The 15,992-nt window shown below is 41.4% G+C and overlaps 1 protein-coding gene across 12 annotated transcripts in view; it reads right to left on the minus strand.

Moving 5' to 3' along the window:
* The window catches only part of LOC102789482 (methylglutaconyl-CoA hydratase, mitochondrial-like), a 674,272-nt gene extending 658,705 nt beyond the window's left edge, over window positions 1–15,567 (minus strand). For 3 of the 12 annotated variants that reach the window (XM_087838445.1, XM_087838444.1, XM_087838457.1), the window contains exons 1-4: window positions 13,395–13,770; window positions 10,100–10,198; window positions 9,045–9,371; window positions 4,663–4,989 (exon numbers count right to left, since the gene is read on the minus strand). In XM_087838445.1, the coding sequence (XP_087694571.1) occupies window positions 4,663–4,989; window positions 9,045–9,371; window positions 10,100–10,198; window positions 13,395–13,770 (1,129 nt within the window). Of the gene's footprint in view, window positions 1–4,662; window positions 4,990–5,042; window positions 5,062–9,044; window positions 9,372–10,099; window positions 10,199–10,290; window positions 10,624–13,373; window positions 13,798–15,555 lie in introns of those variants that run through there. The other 9 variants (XM_087838441.1, XM_087838442.1, XM_087838450.1 and 6 more) reach the window with 8 other exon arrangements.
* Window positions 15,568–15,992: the final 425 nt, after the last annotated feature.

The following is a 15,992-nucleotide window of genomic DNA, read 5'->3' on the forward strand; positions in this document are numbered from 1 at the left end:
GTCAGCCCAGAGAAAGTGGCTGGGTGGGTGGAGCTTTGGCTTCAAATGCTCCCCTATTAAGGTGGATGAAGGGTGTAGTTTGGAGGTGCTGCTTGTTAAAGAGTGAAACAGCTCCTATCTGTGCAGGTATCTCCACCCTCCTAAGACTCCATCAGAGTTGGAGCTGAACTCTCAGATGTTTCCTGCTCCATGGTTCTTATGTGTGATCACATGATCTGAGCTGCTGATTTTAAGATCCATGTTGATGATCTCACTGACTCATTTGAGTTCCTCAGTGCAGTAAATTCATTGGTTTCAAACAGCTGGGACTGTGTGAGGTCCTGAGGACTGACACTCAGGTGCAGCTCAGGATTTATCAGAGGAGAGCTGCATGATTACAAACTGAACTGTGAGGATCAGCTGACTGTACATGAACATGATTCAGCATCAGATCTGATCACTTACACACTCTGATAACATCTCCCCCTCTCTGTGCAAATACATGAACACTGCTAGAAGCAACAAGCACATCAGGATCAATCACATTTTGATTGCTTTTTGTGTTCCATTGAGAACAATCTGCAGTAAAGTGTGCGTCACAGACCTGATTTATTTCAACACTTTACTCCAAACTTTGAAAGTGAAACTCCTACAAACACATATGAAATAATCCAGCCACAGAAACTGTCCACAGCTTTCAGTCTCCACATTTCCTGTGAAGCTCTGCAGGAAACCCTGACAGCAGCTTTTTAGCTCCAAAGCAGGTTTAGCTGTGGTGCAGAGTGTTAGTGACTCTGCCCGTGGACACAGTTATTTCTGCAGGTCACCTTGTTACAGGTGCATTTGGAGGAGATTCCCTTTCAGAGCACTCAAAGCTTTGTGGCAGGGAGTTTACTGCAGACTGCAGCATGTTTAATACCAAGCATGATGTGAGCCTGATGTGGCTGATAGCTGCTTCTAGCAGTCTTCATGTATGTGGAACGAGAGGGGAGATGTTATCAGGACCAGTTGGACGTCTCAAAGCTGTGAGCGCAGTGCTGAAACTTTGGCTCTGTCCTGTAGCTCTTCACTCAGTCCTCACCCTGAGTGTTTAGAGCCCAGCCACACATATTCCTGCTCCTCAGGAATTCTGGGATTTGGAGGAAACACAGCTAAACTGACCTGAAGCTAAGGGGGAGGAGCCACAATACAAGCTGCATCCAGCCAATGGGTGCACTGTTGAGCCACGGATGTGCAGAGGGTCACATGTTTAGTCCCATTTGTAGAAATGTGTCCATAATGAAGACAAATGCAGTCACACAGCTCTGCAACAGCACAAATCACTTTGATGGAGTTTGTTTGTGCTGCTCTCAGATCTGTACAACACTGACATGTGTGTCAACATGCTGCAGACTCACAAAGATGTGCCGTGTTAGCTTCATGTGTCCATCTGACACTATATTATAGTGACTTGAAGAAATCCCTGCAGCATCACATGCAGAACAAACAGAGGCCACGTGTGGCACAGTTCCTGTAACGGGATGAATCCGTGGATGTGTCGGGATCTGACGCTGAATCGTGTTGCTGTTCTTTTCCACATGGTACAGGTCAGCTGTTCCACACAGATTTCAGCTTTCTAGAAGAGTTAGTCTGGAATAAAGCAGCTCTCCTCTGGACCAATCCTGCCTCCAGCTGAGCCGTCACACATTCACACACAGTCCCAGCAGTTTGTAGCACAGCAGTGATCCTTCTATCAGAAACATGCTGCTTCTCCTTCATCCTCCTCTCATTGATCTGAATCAGCTGTTTTCACAGAGAAACGCTGCACAAATCCTTCACTCCACTATTTCTGTCAGCAGATGACTCGCTCTATCATGGCTGCTGCTCCTTTTTCACACACTCATTTGTGCTTTGAATCCAATCTGTTTCTCATCATCACCATGAACAGGCTGCTCATCAATCAGCACATTAGCTGTAGATCAGCTGCACACTGATGAAGATGCTCAGACAGACGGGCTGGGCACACAGAGGACTTTATGATCTGTTCTTAAATTCAGTCCAACATGGATCATTTCTGCTCACAGTCCAATCATCTCTGGAAACTTGTGCTTCCATGGCACACGGTGCGCTGGGCTGCTTCAACAAATAGCACTACACCTCTGGTTGTCAGCTTCACCTCTCCATCGCTCTCCCCGTGGCTACAGTACAAGTGAGCTGACACATCCATCAGTGGAGACTGTGGGCCAGTAAGGAGCAGCAGCTGCCTGCAACATGGGCTTTACATTGCAAACAGCCACAAGTCTGGGCCTAACCACGCCTTTGACTTCTTCTTCATTTCCATGAGATTTACATTTCAGGGAGTTCCCCTGGAAAAAGAGCCATTTTGAAAGCTGTTTGCTGACTTCATCAATAATCTGCTTCAATCATCCAGATGAGAATCCTGAGAATGGAGCAGCCCTGATAGCAGCTCATAGGATCACAGTGTTTTTCATTCAGCTGATTGATTTCACAGGTTAGGAGGTGAACCATCTAACTGTGCTCCTCCTTCCACCTTTGGACCACTCATTTAGTGACAGCCAGGATTTGACAATCAGCTGTGACACAGGAAAACATGAGGTGGGAAACTCTGGAGAAGATCTGCTTTTCTCTACAGGGAGGCTCGCACATCTGATCTGCTCACCATCACTCAACTCACTTCAACAACATGCTGACTCAGTCATTTCTGCACGTTTCCTCATGTTACAGCCCTGACTTCAGTTCAGCTGAGGAGGAGATGAGGGAGGAGAGAGCAGTGGTGGAAGAAGAGGAGGAGAAGATCCAAAGAGGAGGCAGGGGGAGAGGCTCAGGAACAGTTAGCATCAGAGACTTTGAGCCATCATGGACTCCCACTCCTTCCATCCAGCCCTGTGTGGATCAGCAGCTCCAAAATGTCTGCTCACTCATGTTCTTACTGTCTGTGCTCTTCTTTCATTTCACTCATTATATATGAACTGCTCCTAAATCACACTGGATATGGATTTTCTGTCCATCCACACTAATTCTCTTCATTCTCACCTGATTGTTTGGATGCTCTTTGATAGCACATTGAAAATCCTTACAGTGACTTCTATTGCCACACTGACTGGACAAATACAAAGTTGAAGGCTTCATGTGTTTGGCACAAATAATACTTTGGTAGGTCTGAATTGTGTTTTGAACCATCTCTCAGGACCAAAGTCTTTTTGCTTCATTCAAAAAGAGCTGAAGGCTTTTTCCCTCACAGTTTGTCCTTTGATATTATTGGATGATGGACTGTGGAAAACACAAATGTGCACTTCTTAATGGCTCATATGTGCTGTGAAAGAGCTCTTTGTGATCCTGAAGCTTTTCAATAGTTTTTCTTTGGCTGTTTGTAAAGTTTTCTGTGTGAACTCTCAGGAATCTGGAGCAGTCTAATAGAAGTCTACTGGGGTATAGAGGGAGGAGCTTCTGTCAGACTCTTTCTGATGAGGAACTGAAGCCGCTCTCATGGTCTCATCAAATCCATCAGACTGAGAAAAACTGTCATGTGACCTCTCAGAACAAACAGCCTGTTAGTTTCCTGCTGCCTCCATCACTCACTTTCATTCACTCTCAATCACACCAACATGTTAAAGCAGCGCTATAGCTCACCTGGCTGAGCAGGTGGGCTGAAGGCGGGGCTTACTACAGGTGCCTGTGTGTCCCTCACTCTCTCCCCACTTTCCTGTCTACTCTCTGCACCTATATAATAAAGGCAAACATGCCTCCAATAGAAATCTTTGCAAACACAAAGTCCCACAGCAGCCCCGTGTTCTCCGGCTAAAATGAGAGTTTTTGTCAGTGGAGTCTGGTGGCTTTAACCACACAAACATTACAGCTGCGCTCAAATATCACAAAGAGCTGTGACAGCAGAGAAACACATGAAAATCCTCCAAAGATCATCTAGAAATAGAAATCTGTCCACTGTGGGACGTGTGAGGCTGACATTAATATGTCTTAAAGTGGGAGATGAAGAAATGCTTCCAGGGCCCAAATCATGGAGACAAACATCAATCCACACTTCACTTTGTTTCCTGTCTCTAAAGTGGGAATATTTCAGTGTGATGAACAAACGGCCTCCAACAAATAAAGCTCATTTCCTTTTCCTGTCTTTTCTCCAGCGGCCTCAGCTTCTTCCTCTTTCCCCTGTCTTCTTCTGCAGACGCTCCTCTGTAGCTTCAAGCTCTTTCTCTTTACAAGGAGAGCTACAAACCTTTGCATCCAGCCACAAACACCCCATGGGCTCCTCTGGATCATCACACTCAGCATTTTCACAATAAAAGCCTCATATTTATGGCTGCTCCACCCTGACATGTGACAACATCCAAATGACTGGATCAAAGTGTTTGAATGATCTCAGCAGCTTTAAAACTATTGATATTTATACATTTACACTGATTTGGACTAAACTAACAAAACTATTGATTTGATCCAAACTCAAATAATGCCAGAGGCTTTTATTTTGAAGGTAGGATCATTTTAATGGTCTTCTTAGTCTGTTCATTTAAACACACAGTTGCTCCACCTGACATTTTTGGCTTTTAGATCAAAACATCAAAGAATTTATTTTATTTGAATGAACTGAAAATAGATTCAAACTAAAAGCTTTTAGAGAATAAACTCCTACATGACCTCTGACCTTTGACTTGTATCTACAGCACTGACCTCTGACTTTCAGCTCCACTTGTTTCTTCAGCAGGATGTTTCCCTCCCTACTGTAGACGGTGCAGGTGTAGGTGTAGTTGTCTCCATCTGTGGGCTGTTTCAGGGTCAGACTGAGGTCTCCAGTTTTCAGCAGGTCTTCATTCATCTTCGTTCGGTCTCTGTAACGCTGGTGCTGTTCTTCAGGCTGGTCAGAGCCGTTCTCATACACGTGGACCTTCCTGTAGTATTCGTCCCTCCACTCCACTTTAGCATCTTCAGGCAGGTGAAGTGTGGTGTTGAAGGGCAGCTGGACAGACTCCACCCCTGAATCCACCTCCACCTGGGGGACTGAGAGGACAACAAAGCACAACATGAGCTTGGATGGAGACATTTGTGTTGACTCTAACAGGCTGAATGCTGCTGCTTCACTGGGAGCTCACTGTTAGATAGAAAGTGGTCAGTGTGAAGAGGAGACGCAGCAGAAAGATGAAGACTGACAGGAAGAAAGCAGTGAACAGACTGTTGGAGCTGCTGTTAGTGGGACAGGACTTTATTCAGTCTCTGAGGACCAGATTTGACTTGATGAAGCAGAGAAACACAGTCTGAGTGTTTCTGTCACACTCACTTCATCACACAGCTCAGTTTGACAACATTTGGAAGAATTTGATAGAAGCGTTCCTTTAGTAAAAGCACCAAGAAAACACCATGAAAACACCTCAGTACATACAAAACTGCAGTACTGGCAAATTGTACATAAAGTATGAAAAGTCAAAGTACTTATTGTGCAGAACTTCCGATATATGGAGCGACTGCCTCTCTCTCTCTCTCTCTCTCTCCTGCTTCTACTTCAATCGTGAAACTGATCAATGATCAGCTGATCGGCTTTTCTGTCGAGAGTCCGTCTCTCTTCTTTGTTTTTGGCCCACTTCTCACCAGAAAGAGGAAACCAGCGGCTAAACAACAGCAGCACTATTAAGCTTGATAATCTGTTGTTAGAATTTATTTAATATTACTTTCTACACCAGGATCTTTTTCTACGCAGCTGACGGCTGGTAACTGTGCAGGGGCGTATCTAGCAAAGTTTAGCCAGGGGGGCCGATAGGGCATGAACAGGGAAAAGGGGGCACAAAGACATACTTTTCTTTCTTATTCTCATTTAAAATGTCTAGCTTTTAATAAATAATTATCTGAATCTTACACCCAAAGTTTTAATCTTGTGTAAAATATATATAAGTCCATTACTGTATATAGTAACTGTTAAATCTAATATACCCTAGTAAGCTGTAGTACTTTTTCCTTTGGGAAGATACCATCTGTGCAGTCTGCAATTCTGTTGAAGAAAGATGTTGAATCTATTTAATTATTCTTGAAAAATAATTTCTTTCTGTGCATTTTCCCCCTGCATCAAATTAAATTTGATTACATCGATTAAGCATCATGAGCTGGAGGGTGGGGGGTGGTTCCCTATTTTTTTTTTTGCTGGGAGTTTGCAACCCTATTAGTTAGGTTGCTTAATATTTCTGCTAAGTACTCTTTAAAATACCAGAATAGGGAGGATGGAGCAGGTTTAAGTTTATTAGATTGATCAGTTTTGCTGAACTATGAAATATTTTGTTGTATTTTTTACATACAGGTATAACAGAATAGCTTTAGTGTTGTTATTTATTTAAACTTGAGTATAAACAAAATGCAGCAAGATATTAAAAAAAAAACGTTTTATTGATTAAAAAACACTATATCGGATTCATATCGGTATCGGCAGATATCCAAATTTATGATATCGGTATCGGTATCGGACATAAAAAAGTGGTATCGTGCCATCTCTAGTCTGTACAGGTGGAGATCACTGGAGAAGCTGAAAGCTTTGGTGCTTTTCTACTAGTTGGGACAACTCTGTGAAAATCTGCTGACAGTCTGAGCAAGTTTTTGGACTCTTGCGCACAAAGTAAAAGACATTTTACAAAGTGAACAGAAAAGAAACTTGTTCTGAGTGTAAGTGTTGTTTTGGATGCTGATGGATTGTTGAAGCTCATGTTTGAAGAGTTATGGATTGTTTCATGTTCTTCTGTTTTAAGTTGAATGAACAGCTCAGCTCGTCTCCATGTTTATAAGCTCACATGATGCCTGTGCAAAGTCTCTGTTAGCTGCCTTGCTCTGAAACTTCACACAGCTTTGGATGATAACATGGAGAAAGGATGTGGAGATTTTCACACTTCTGCTAGAAATCATCTTCTAGTTATTGTGACTCAGATATGACTGATTATAGATGAGGACCAAAGAGGGATTTACTGAGATTTGAACTGACTTAGCTTAGCCCAGGGGCGATTTTAGCTCATTTTTGGGGGTGAAAATAAATCAAAGCACCCCCAAAGATTTCTTTCTTTTTTTGACAATATTTGCTGTTTGTGTGAAACACTTCTAAAAATATAAAAAGCATATAGTCCTTGGTTGAGATGTAACATTTTAACAAAAATAGTATAGATACCCCTCCTACCCCCCTCCCGAAATGGTTTGTCCCAGCTCGCCTCTCCCCTACTCTGGCTCTAGCACCGTTGCTGCCAGAACGATGGTGGCTGAGATGCAGCTGAGCGGAGGTGTGAGTGCCTGACTTAAAACAGGACATATTAGCTGCATTTAACCTTCAGTTACTCTTTATATAGTTAGGTTAGGTAGGAGTCACACCATGTTTCTTTTTAGCTGAAAAACATTACACCAGGTAACCTGCAGTGTTGAAAACTTGTTTTCTGACGATGTTTCTACCCTACAATCCGTCCTCCTGTAGTAAAATCAGTTACTATTTATAGAGTTAGGTTAGGTAGGAGTCAGATCATGTTTCTTTCTTGCTCCCATTGAAATTTATACAGCCTATTTAAAATCTAAAACTTAAAATTGTTTTAGCCTACTGTTGTTGCCACTTTCTTGTTTGAAATGAAATGAGAGAAGCTGCTTATTTTGTCATATGTGCCGATATTAAACCCAGGAACAACATTCAGGTAAAAGTGTAAAATCAAATGATCCGTTAATCAAGAATAATGTTGGATCAGTGTTTCAATGTTTATATCTTTTATTAGATGTTCATGTGGTTTGGTTATTTGCCTTTGGGTTGAAAGTAGACTGAGAGAGGACTTTTTGTTAGTGATCTTAATAGTATTTTTTCATATTAATGTAATTTATCATCTAATTGAATACAATCTATTTGTGTATGATTGTCAGTCCAAAGAGGGAGAGAGGAAAGAGGGAACGTGAGGAGGAAGTACAAGATCAGGAAGAACCAGGTAAGGAAACAGACAGGGAACAGTGACAGGCAGAAACTGTTAAACTGCTTGAGAAAGTTGACCACTAAAAGTGACAGACAGATTTGCCAACCTCAAGGTGAGGCCACAAAAAAAAAAAAAGAAAAGAAAAGATCTGTAGTAGTATCTGCAGTAAAGATCTTTTCATACATTGTACCATAGGCAAAGTCCAAAGTCCATTTTTATCATTTTTTATCAATATTTTGTACATTTGTACATTTCAAGGACTCTATTTTGTGTATTTTTTGTGTATTGAGTGTATTATATTATACATACACATTCGAAGTGAATCTCTGACAAAAAATGTACTCAGTTTACTTTTTACTCACTATGAGCATCATTCATTATTCCCCCCCAGTAATTAAGGTTAGGATATGTATTTTTTTTCCAATCCATTCTTCTTTTGCAGCATTTAAATAAACTTTATCTGATTTGATGGTTTTCTTACAGACTTTAAAAAAGTGTTTTGCTTTTCTTTCAGGGATTAAATTGTGTTAAAATGTACAAAACAGTGATGTCATGTTTTGTGACGAGGACCCAGGCACAGAGAGAATTGATGAATTTAAGAATCTTATGATTTAATAAAGAAATTTGTAGACCTGCACAGAGATGGTAAAATTATAATGACTGATAACAGAGATGAAGACAACAGACAATGAGGACAGGGAGGAACAGGAGTTTAAATGCACCAAGGAGACAGTCAGAAGTAACTCGGGACAACTGGAGACATTTAAGGATGCAGGAGCTGACAGAGACGGGGAAGACGTCTCATCGTGACGAGTAAAGTTTATCTTGCTTGGCTGGGCAGCTCCCCCAAAGCTCTGATCCTAGAATCGCCCCTGGCTTAGCCTGTGTTTTAGCCACATGCTAAACAAACACATGTTCAGAAACTAGAAGATGTTACCTTTCAGATGAAGTCTCACACATGAACTTTGCTCCTACAGTTCATCTGCTGAAGCTTTTACATTTGGGTTGAAATCAAATAAAAACCAAAACAGCCACAAACATCAGACATGCTAACACTGTAACATTATTGGATGGAGCCCACTGACACTGAACCACCATCATGAGTCTGACCTCTGACCTTTGACCTGTGTCTACAGCACTGACCTCTGACTTTCAGCACCACTTGTTTCTCCATCAGGATGTTTCCCTCCCTGCTGTAGACGGTGCAGGTGTAGGTGGAGTTGTCTCCATCTGTGGGGTGTTTCAGGGTCAGACTGAGGTCTCCAGGTTCCAGTAAGTTTCTCTTCATCTTTGTTCGGTTCTTGTATTTATCGTTCTGTTCTTCAGGCTGGTCAGAGCCGTTCTCATACACGTGGACCTTCCTGTCGTATTTGTCCTTCCACTCCACTTTAGCACCTTTAGGCAGACAAACTGTGGTTTTGCAGATCAGCTGGACAGACTCCACCCCTGAATCCACCTCCACCCAGGTGACTGAGAGGACAACAAAGCACAACATGAGCTGTAGTGAAGTTACTAATGTTCTCCTTATGACCTGTTACAGAGGACTTATTTCTGTGCTTGTCCTGTTAGACCTCAGTGTAGACCACAACATTTTACTGCAAACACTAGAACACACCAGAGTTATTAAAGGAAATTCACTGCAGTGGTTTGAATCACATCTGATAGATTCCAGTTTGTTCATTTAATGAGGAGTTTTCTTCACATAGAAAACTCAGGCATGGACTTCCACAGAAAGGTCACCATTTCTGCTGACATTATACTTGGTTTTCTACAACATAATGTAAAGTTATTATATATTATTCACGTTTCTGTTCAGTTGTATTGGTTGTTTTCATTGTAACTTCTGCTGCCCTCCGCTGGTCTCTCTTGTAAAAGAGATTTTAATCCCAGTGAGACTTTTACGTGCATAAATAAAGTACACATGCAGCCTCTGTGTCAGATCAATGCAGTGAAGCACACACACTGGTTAGTAAAGTCATGTTGTGGAGCTGTTTCACTGATCAATGACTGAGTCTGAAGGAGGTTTTCTGACTTCTGGAACAAACCTGGAAGTTTCTCTTCAGCTCTCTGTATCAGCTGTTTGTAACTCTCAACTCTTTCAGCTTCTGGAACAAGTTTGTGTGAGCCACAGTCAAGGAGCCACCAGAGGACACCTGCTGACCATCGGCATTATGGGTAGTGTAGTAGGAGACACTCACCTGACATGAAATAGTGCCGGAAATAATATAGAAGACCTCCAGAAACCACAAGAAGAACCAGGAGAACCAGGAGAGCTGTGGCCCAGGATGGAAATGGTTCTGTGGAGAAACATAAAACAATATCAACATGACTGCTGAACACTGACCTCAATTTCCTCCATTAACACCTGGTGTTTTTCTACATCTCTGACCTTTGACCTGCAGCACTACTTTGTGTCTCAGGATGTCTTTGTCCCTGTAGATGGTGCAGATGTATCCTCCACCGTCTCTCTCTGTGGGGTATTTCAGGGTCAGACTGAGGTCTCCAGTTCTCAGCAGGTCTTCATTCATCTTTGTTCGGTCTCTGTAAAAACTGTCCTGGTCATCCAGGTGGTTACTTTTGTTTGGATACACATGAACCACCATCAGTTCAGGGTCAGAGTGAGTCCACTCCACTCTGGTGTCCTGAGGCAGGTCAGCTGTAGTTTTGCAGGGCAGAATGACAGACTCTGAGCCTTCCTCCACCTCCACCTCCACCTGATGGTCTGAGAGGACAATAAACCACAGTATCAGGTGTAGAAGCAGCAGCAGTCACACTGATGGTAACTGAAGCACGGCTGAGTATCTACACAGCAAATCTCTGGAGTTAAATATCCTGGACTTGGGCATAAAAGTGCACAAGAGTTACATTCTGGGAGTTTATTTTTCACCTTATACTACAGTCAGTGTTGGGGAGTACTCTAAAGCAGTGTAATATTTAGGTTTTCATTCACTGGGTGCTAAGGAGTCGAATTCAAACCATTGCTGGTGTTGTTTGTCTGTCGACCGTTACCGCGCCTATCTGTGTTTCTTTCCTGGACTCCGACATGTAGGAGGTAAAAATACTTTATTTACTTTGGGATTTTCTGAGAGTGTAGTGATGTTATTTGTATATATTTAAAATAAGTAAAACATAAAGTTAACTAACTAGGACTACATGTGTTTTCTGTATGTTATGCTGATTTGGAGATAGCAGCTAGGCTAACGCTAGTCAAAAGTTTGCTAACTAACTTATCTTACTGTATTTTAAGATACACATTTCACGTTGTCAATGAAAACGTTTATTTCTTTTTCTTATTTTTAACACTAACGTTTAATTTAATGTTAGCTAACTACAGTGATATTCTGTTTAGACTCATGGTAATGGCCGTATTTAACCAAAGAGAGGTGCAGCCTGCACTGATGAGATGTTGAGGTACCATTAACATCAGTTAGTTAGTCCTGCTGCACACTGAGATATGCACACAACCCTGTCTCCAGAACTGAGAAGACAAGGACACAGCAAACATGCGGTCACATTGTCTGCTAAACCTAGCCTAGCTAAATAGATTTGAAGCAATATTTAGTGTGGACAGGCTAACTCAATGTTAGAAAGTGTTTATTGATTAAGTTATACACAGTTCACATAAAGTTACCATAAACAACCTCTTCTTCTTCTGTTGTGTTTCATAGTAGTTAAGGTATTTTTTTCTGTACGTGGCCAAGATGTTGATAAAAGTAAAACACAGAGAGACAAAGAAATATGTCAAATTGGAAGAAGTCAGCTTCACAGATTTTGTGAGAGCAGGTAAGTTATGGTTTGTACTAATGTTGTTATTAACTGAGTGATGATTTTACTTCAGTGCAGCAGAAGTTTCTCATACCAGAAAATGCAGCTCTGAAAGTCACAGATGAGCAGGGTATAGAGGTGGATGAGGATGTCTTTCCTGAACTTGCAGCAGTCAAAGAGTTTTGTCATCTATACAGCTGAAGGTAAGTAAATATATGCTGTGATAGATTTTGAAGGATTTGATTTGTACAGTTACTCCTAAATAAACATTTTTAATTTGTCTAATATCCTGTGGTAACGATCACAAAACGCTGCTTTCATGGCTCAACAGTAAGTTGGATTTATCACATGCATTTCAGACATCCTGGAAACACAATCATCCAAGAAGCTGCGCGACTGCTCAGACCTAACACACTGTGTGACACTCACACCTTGTGGTATGTAAATTGTATATTACCATAATAAAATACAAAATAACCATCTGTTCTCCTGGGAGAAAGTATAATTTAATCAAAGCGTGCAGTTCACTGGCCCTGTGTGCATAAATGGTATATTTGTTGTGTTGTGTTTTTGATTGTATATACCTTATATTCTAATATTTATGTTTGTCACCCTCAGATTTGACTGTCCTGAAGCAACATGTGGAAGAGCCCTCCTCTCCAAGTCTAACAGATACATTGTCTGTCCCAACCACCAGCAGTCAGAGCAGTGACACAAGTGATGCCGGACTTCAAACGGTTCAGCCTCTATTGGACAGCATACATGAAAGAAATGTAGATACAGTACTTAATTGACTTATACTTGACTCTTTTGTTGCCATTGAGATATAGTCAAAATCTCTACCGTTGGCCAAATTCATATTGTTTCTATCTATAGCCCTATAAGCGTAAAAACTATAATCTCTATCAAAAAAGGAAAGTTTGGAGTCTAACCTTAGAAGTAGAGAGGGTGTCTGGGATCTTTTGCTTTTACTCTTGAATGGTTTCATAAAATATTCACTGGATCTTTCTCTGGGACAGCCAGTCCACTGAAAAAGATGCTTTCTATTTAGTTTTTTACAAATGTCTCTCAAATGAGTAGATGCTTTGTTTGTGTATAATGAACTTACAGGAAAGTCTAGTCTATTGAAACTATTTCAAGTGTTTCCGTCAGGCAGCAGCTGTCTGAGATGATGGTTGATAAATGTAACAGATAAAAACTTAATCAGAACAATATCAAAATATAAACATCAGTCCTACAGTTTTATGCCATTAACTCTGCAGTCCCCTCGCTGTTACCTGAACCCCGCTATGATTTACACTACATATCCTAAAACAGCAGCTATTAACCTGAGAGTCTCAGTGACATCAGGACCAGCTGGATGAAACATGATGAACCATCTCTGCTCTGTCTGCGTTTCATAGCAGCTCCTCCAGTCTGAGTCTGTACAACATCAGGACACTTCCTGCTGCTCTGTGAGCTGCAGTTAGAGAGCTCATGTTCTCCACTGTGTACAGTGTGTAAATGTTGTGAGTGGAACCCTGCACATGCAGTAAAGACTGCAGCTGTTGTAGCAGAGACATCCTGTTTCCACTGAGGTTAGCTCTGAGCTACATGTTGCTGCTGCTTTTTCAGGTTAGTCACAACAATTTACAAAACGTTCCCTTCAGTTTGACCTCTTACTCTGAGATGTCACATAGATAACAGGCTCCATGTGGAGTCTCTAACCCACCCAGAGTTCTGACTGACCTTTGACCTGCAGCTGTATATCTCTCACTCTCCGTTCTTCTCTCCCATCGCTGATGGAGCAGGTGTAGCTGCCACTGTCAGTCTTTCTTGGTTTTCTCAGAGTGAGGCTGAAGTCTGAAGTGTCCAGAGCATCAGACCTCATCGATGTGCGCCCGCTGTAATGCTGGTTTTGCCCTGTAAGATCGTCTCCTCCTTCTCGTTGTAGATGGACAGATTTGGGATCAAGATCAGAGCGAGTCCACATCACTGTGAGGTCATCAGGTATTAAACCTGAGTACTGACAGGGAAGCAGGACAGATCTTTCCCCCTCATTCACCTCCACCACAGCCAGGGCATGCTGGGAAACTGAGGACACATAAACACAAATTAACTGCATGCAGTGTGTTTGTCTCAGAGTCCACATTTATCAGCAGGACACAGAGACCAGTTTTACAGTCAGACACTCAAATTTAATGTATTTATTTATTAAATCTGAACATTTAATCTGTGAACACCTGACAGATTAAACTGAGTGTGTCTGTGTTCATGAACCAGCCTCAGTTTGGTGCATTTTACTGAGTTTACAGAAAATGTTGGAAAATGTGACTCTTCCTGGTCTTTGCTTTATTTTCTAAGCACTTCCTTTAAACTCTGCTGTATCTTCATCTTTGTTAAATGTTTTGGAGGACCTGAAGGTTTTCTGCTCCCTCTGAAGAGTTCACTGTGACAGTCTGCCATCACGATGAGCTGTACTGAAACCTCATGTTCCCTTTGAACTGAACGTACTCTCATGATCCATCTCTCTGAGACAGACCAAACTAAACCACCAACTGGCAGAATGAGTCACATGAACACAGCCAACATGTTTTTCATCACAAATACAAAAAACTGCAGCTAACACAAACCATTTAAAAGAGAAAACACGGACTGGTGATAAATTAACTTAAAACCCAGAATGAAGCGTCTCAGTAAGGTGTTGGGATTCTGTGAGCCTCCAGATCAGCTTCACTGCTGCTCAGCATTGTTTCTGTGAGGAGGGATGAGCACTGTTCTTCTGAAATATTCTCTTATTCAGAGACAGATTTACTAAGAGGCGAAGGCTAAAAGGCTGCAACTGCAAAACGATTCCACCAGGAGCAGAAAGGTCTGTCAGTTATTTTATTTTAGTGTTTTAATTCTGTTAATGCTTCCCCAGTATGTACTGTTCCCTTTAACTCTTTAAGACCTACCATAGAACCAAGTCCGCCAGAGCTTATATTATATGTTTACATGTTGTGGAGCCATTTTTGGGAGCATTTCAAGTTGATATACATCAATACAACCATTATAGCCTAAATTTTAATAAAGTGTCTGCATTAAGTGCATAGTAATTACATAAACTGCAAAAAAAGTGCAAAAAACTACAAAAAAAATTAAAATCGTTTTTGTTTTTTAACATATATTTCTAGTTAGAGAAATTTAAGCTTATCCCTCAAAACTGTAAATACAAAACAATTGCACAAAATAGTTTCCCACCACAGGAAATTTATTTTTAGTGTTGTCATGGGCCGGGTCTGACGCAGTGTTTGAGTTCTTATATATTTTGGTATTCATTTGTGCCCTAGTTTAGTTCATCTAGTTAATTTCGAGGTTGCTGTTTAGTCCTTTGTTTCTTAGTTGTTTATGTCATCTCCTCCTGTATTCAGTCTCCCTGGTCCGTGCGTCTACCTGTCATGCATCATGTCTGTGTGGTTATGTTCAGTTCAGGTCACGTCTAATCCCCATGTTTCCTGTTTTACTTTGAAAGTCTGTGTCTAATGTCAGTGTATGTAGTTTCACTTTCCCTGTCCTGTCATTAGGTTCATGTGTATCAGCTGTTCCCCCACATCTGTTTCCACTTCCCTTATGTGTATTTAGTCTCTGTGTTTCATTCAGTCTGTGTCGCGTCGTCTGTGTTCCCACCCTCCATGTTTTCACGGCTAGTCTTTGCAGTCATCGTCATAGTTCTCTGAGTCTCCATAATTTATCACAGTATTAGTTTAGTTATAGTTTAGTCACGGTATTTCTGCTTTGTTTGAACTCTTTGTCATCAGCCATAATAAAGGCTCACTTTCAGTTTAAGTTCACTCCAGTCTACTCACTTGTGTTCGCACGTGGGTCCACCACACACACCACCGCACGGCCTGTCTCCACAGACCGTGACAAGTGTCTTCATAGTTTTATTTTTGAAATACACCAGTTTTTATATACTGCAGGAAAAACGAAAATAAATATTATAATGCAAATTTGCAAAAAAACAGCATATGCATCAAAATAAACTATTTCCAGCAGTGCAATATGAGTCCTAAGCATCCCAGAAACCACACAGAAAGTCATGAAGTCAAACATAACTTTTAAAAACACCAGTATAGGCTCATGAGGCCCTGATGGTAAAAAACTACATTTCAGCAAAATGACGTCACTTCCGGTTTCAGGCAGGACATGGAGGACATGCGATAGTTCACGCTGATGGACGTAGGAAGTGTTACAAACAGCTGATCGGATCGGCAAAGCGTGTTTCTGGAATATTATGTTTTTGTTGCTGCAAGTGCTTTTTATGCAGTTTTTGCAAAACTATATGTGGAAGGAAACTGTGACCGA

The sequence above is a fragment of the Neolamprologus brichardi genome, chromosome 3 (genome assembly GCF_056152115.1).
Source record: "Neolamprologus brichardi isolate AB-2024 chromosome 3, ASM5615211v1, whole genome shotgun sequence".
NCBI lineage: Eukaryota > Metazoa > Chordata > Actinopteri > Cichliformes > Cichlidae > Neolamprologus > Neolamprologus brichardi.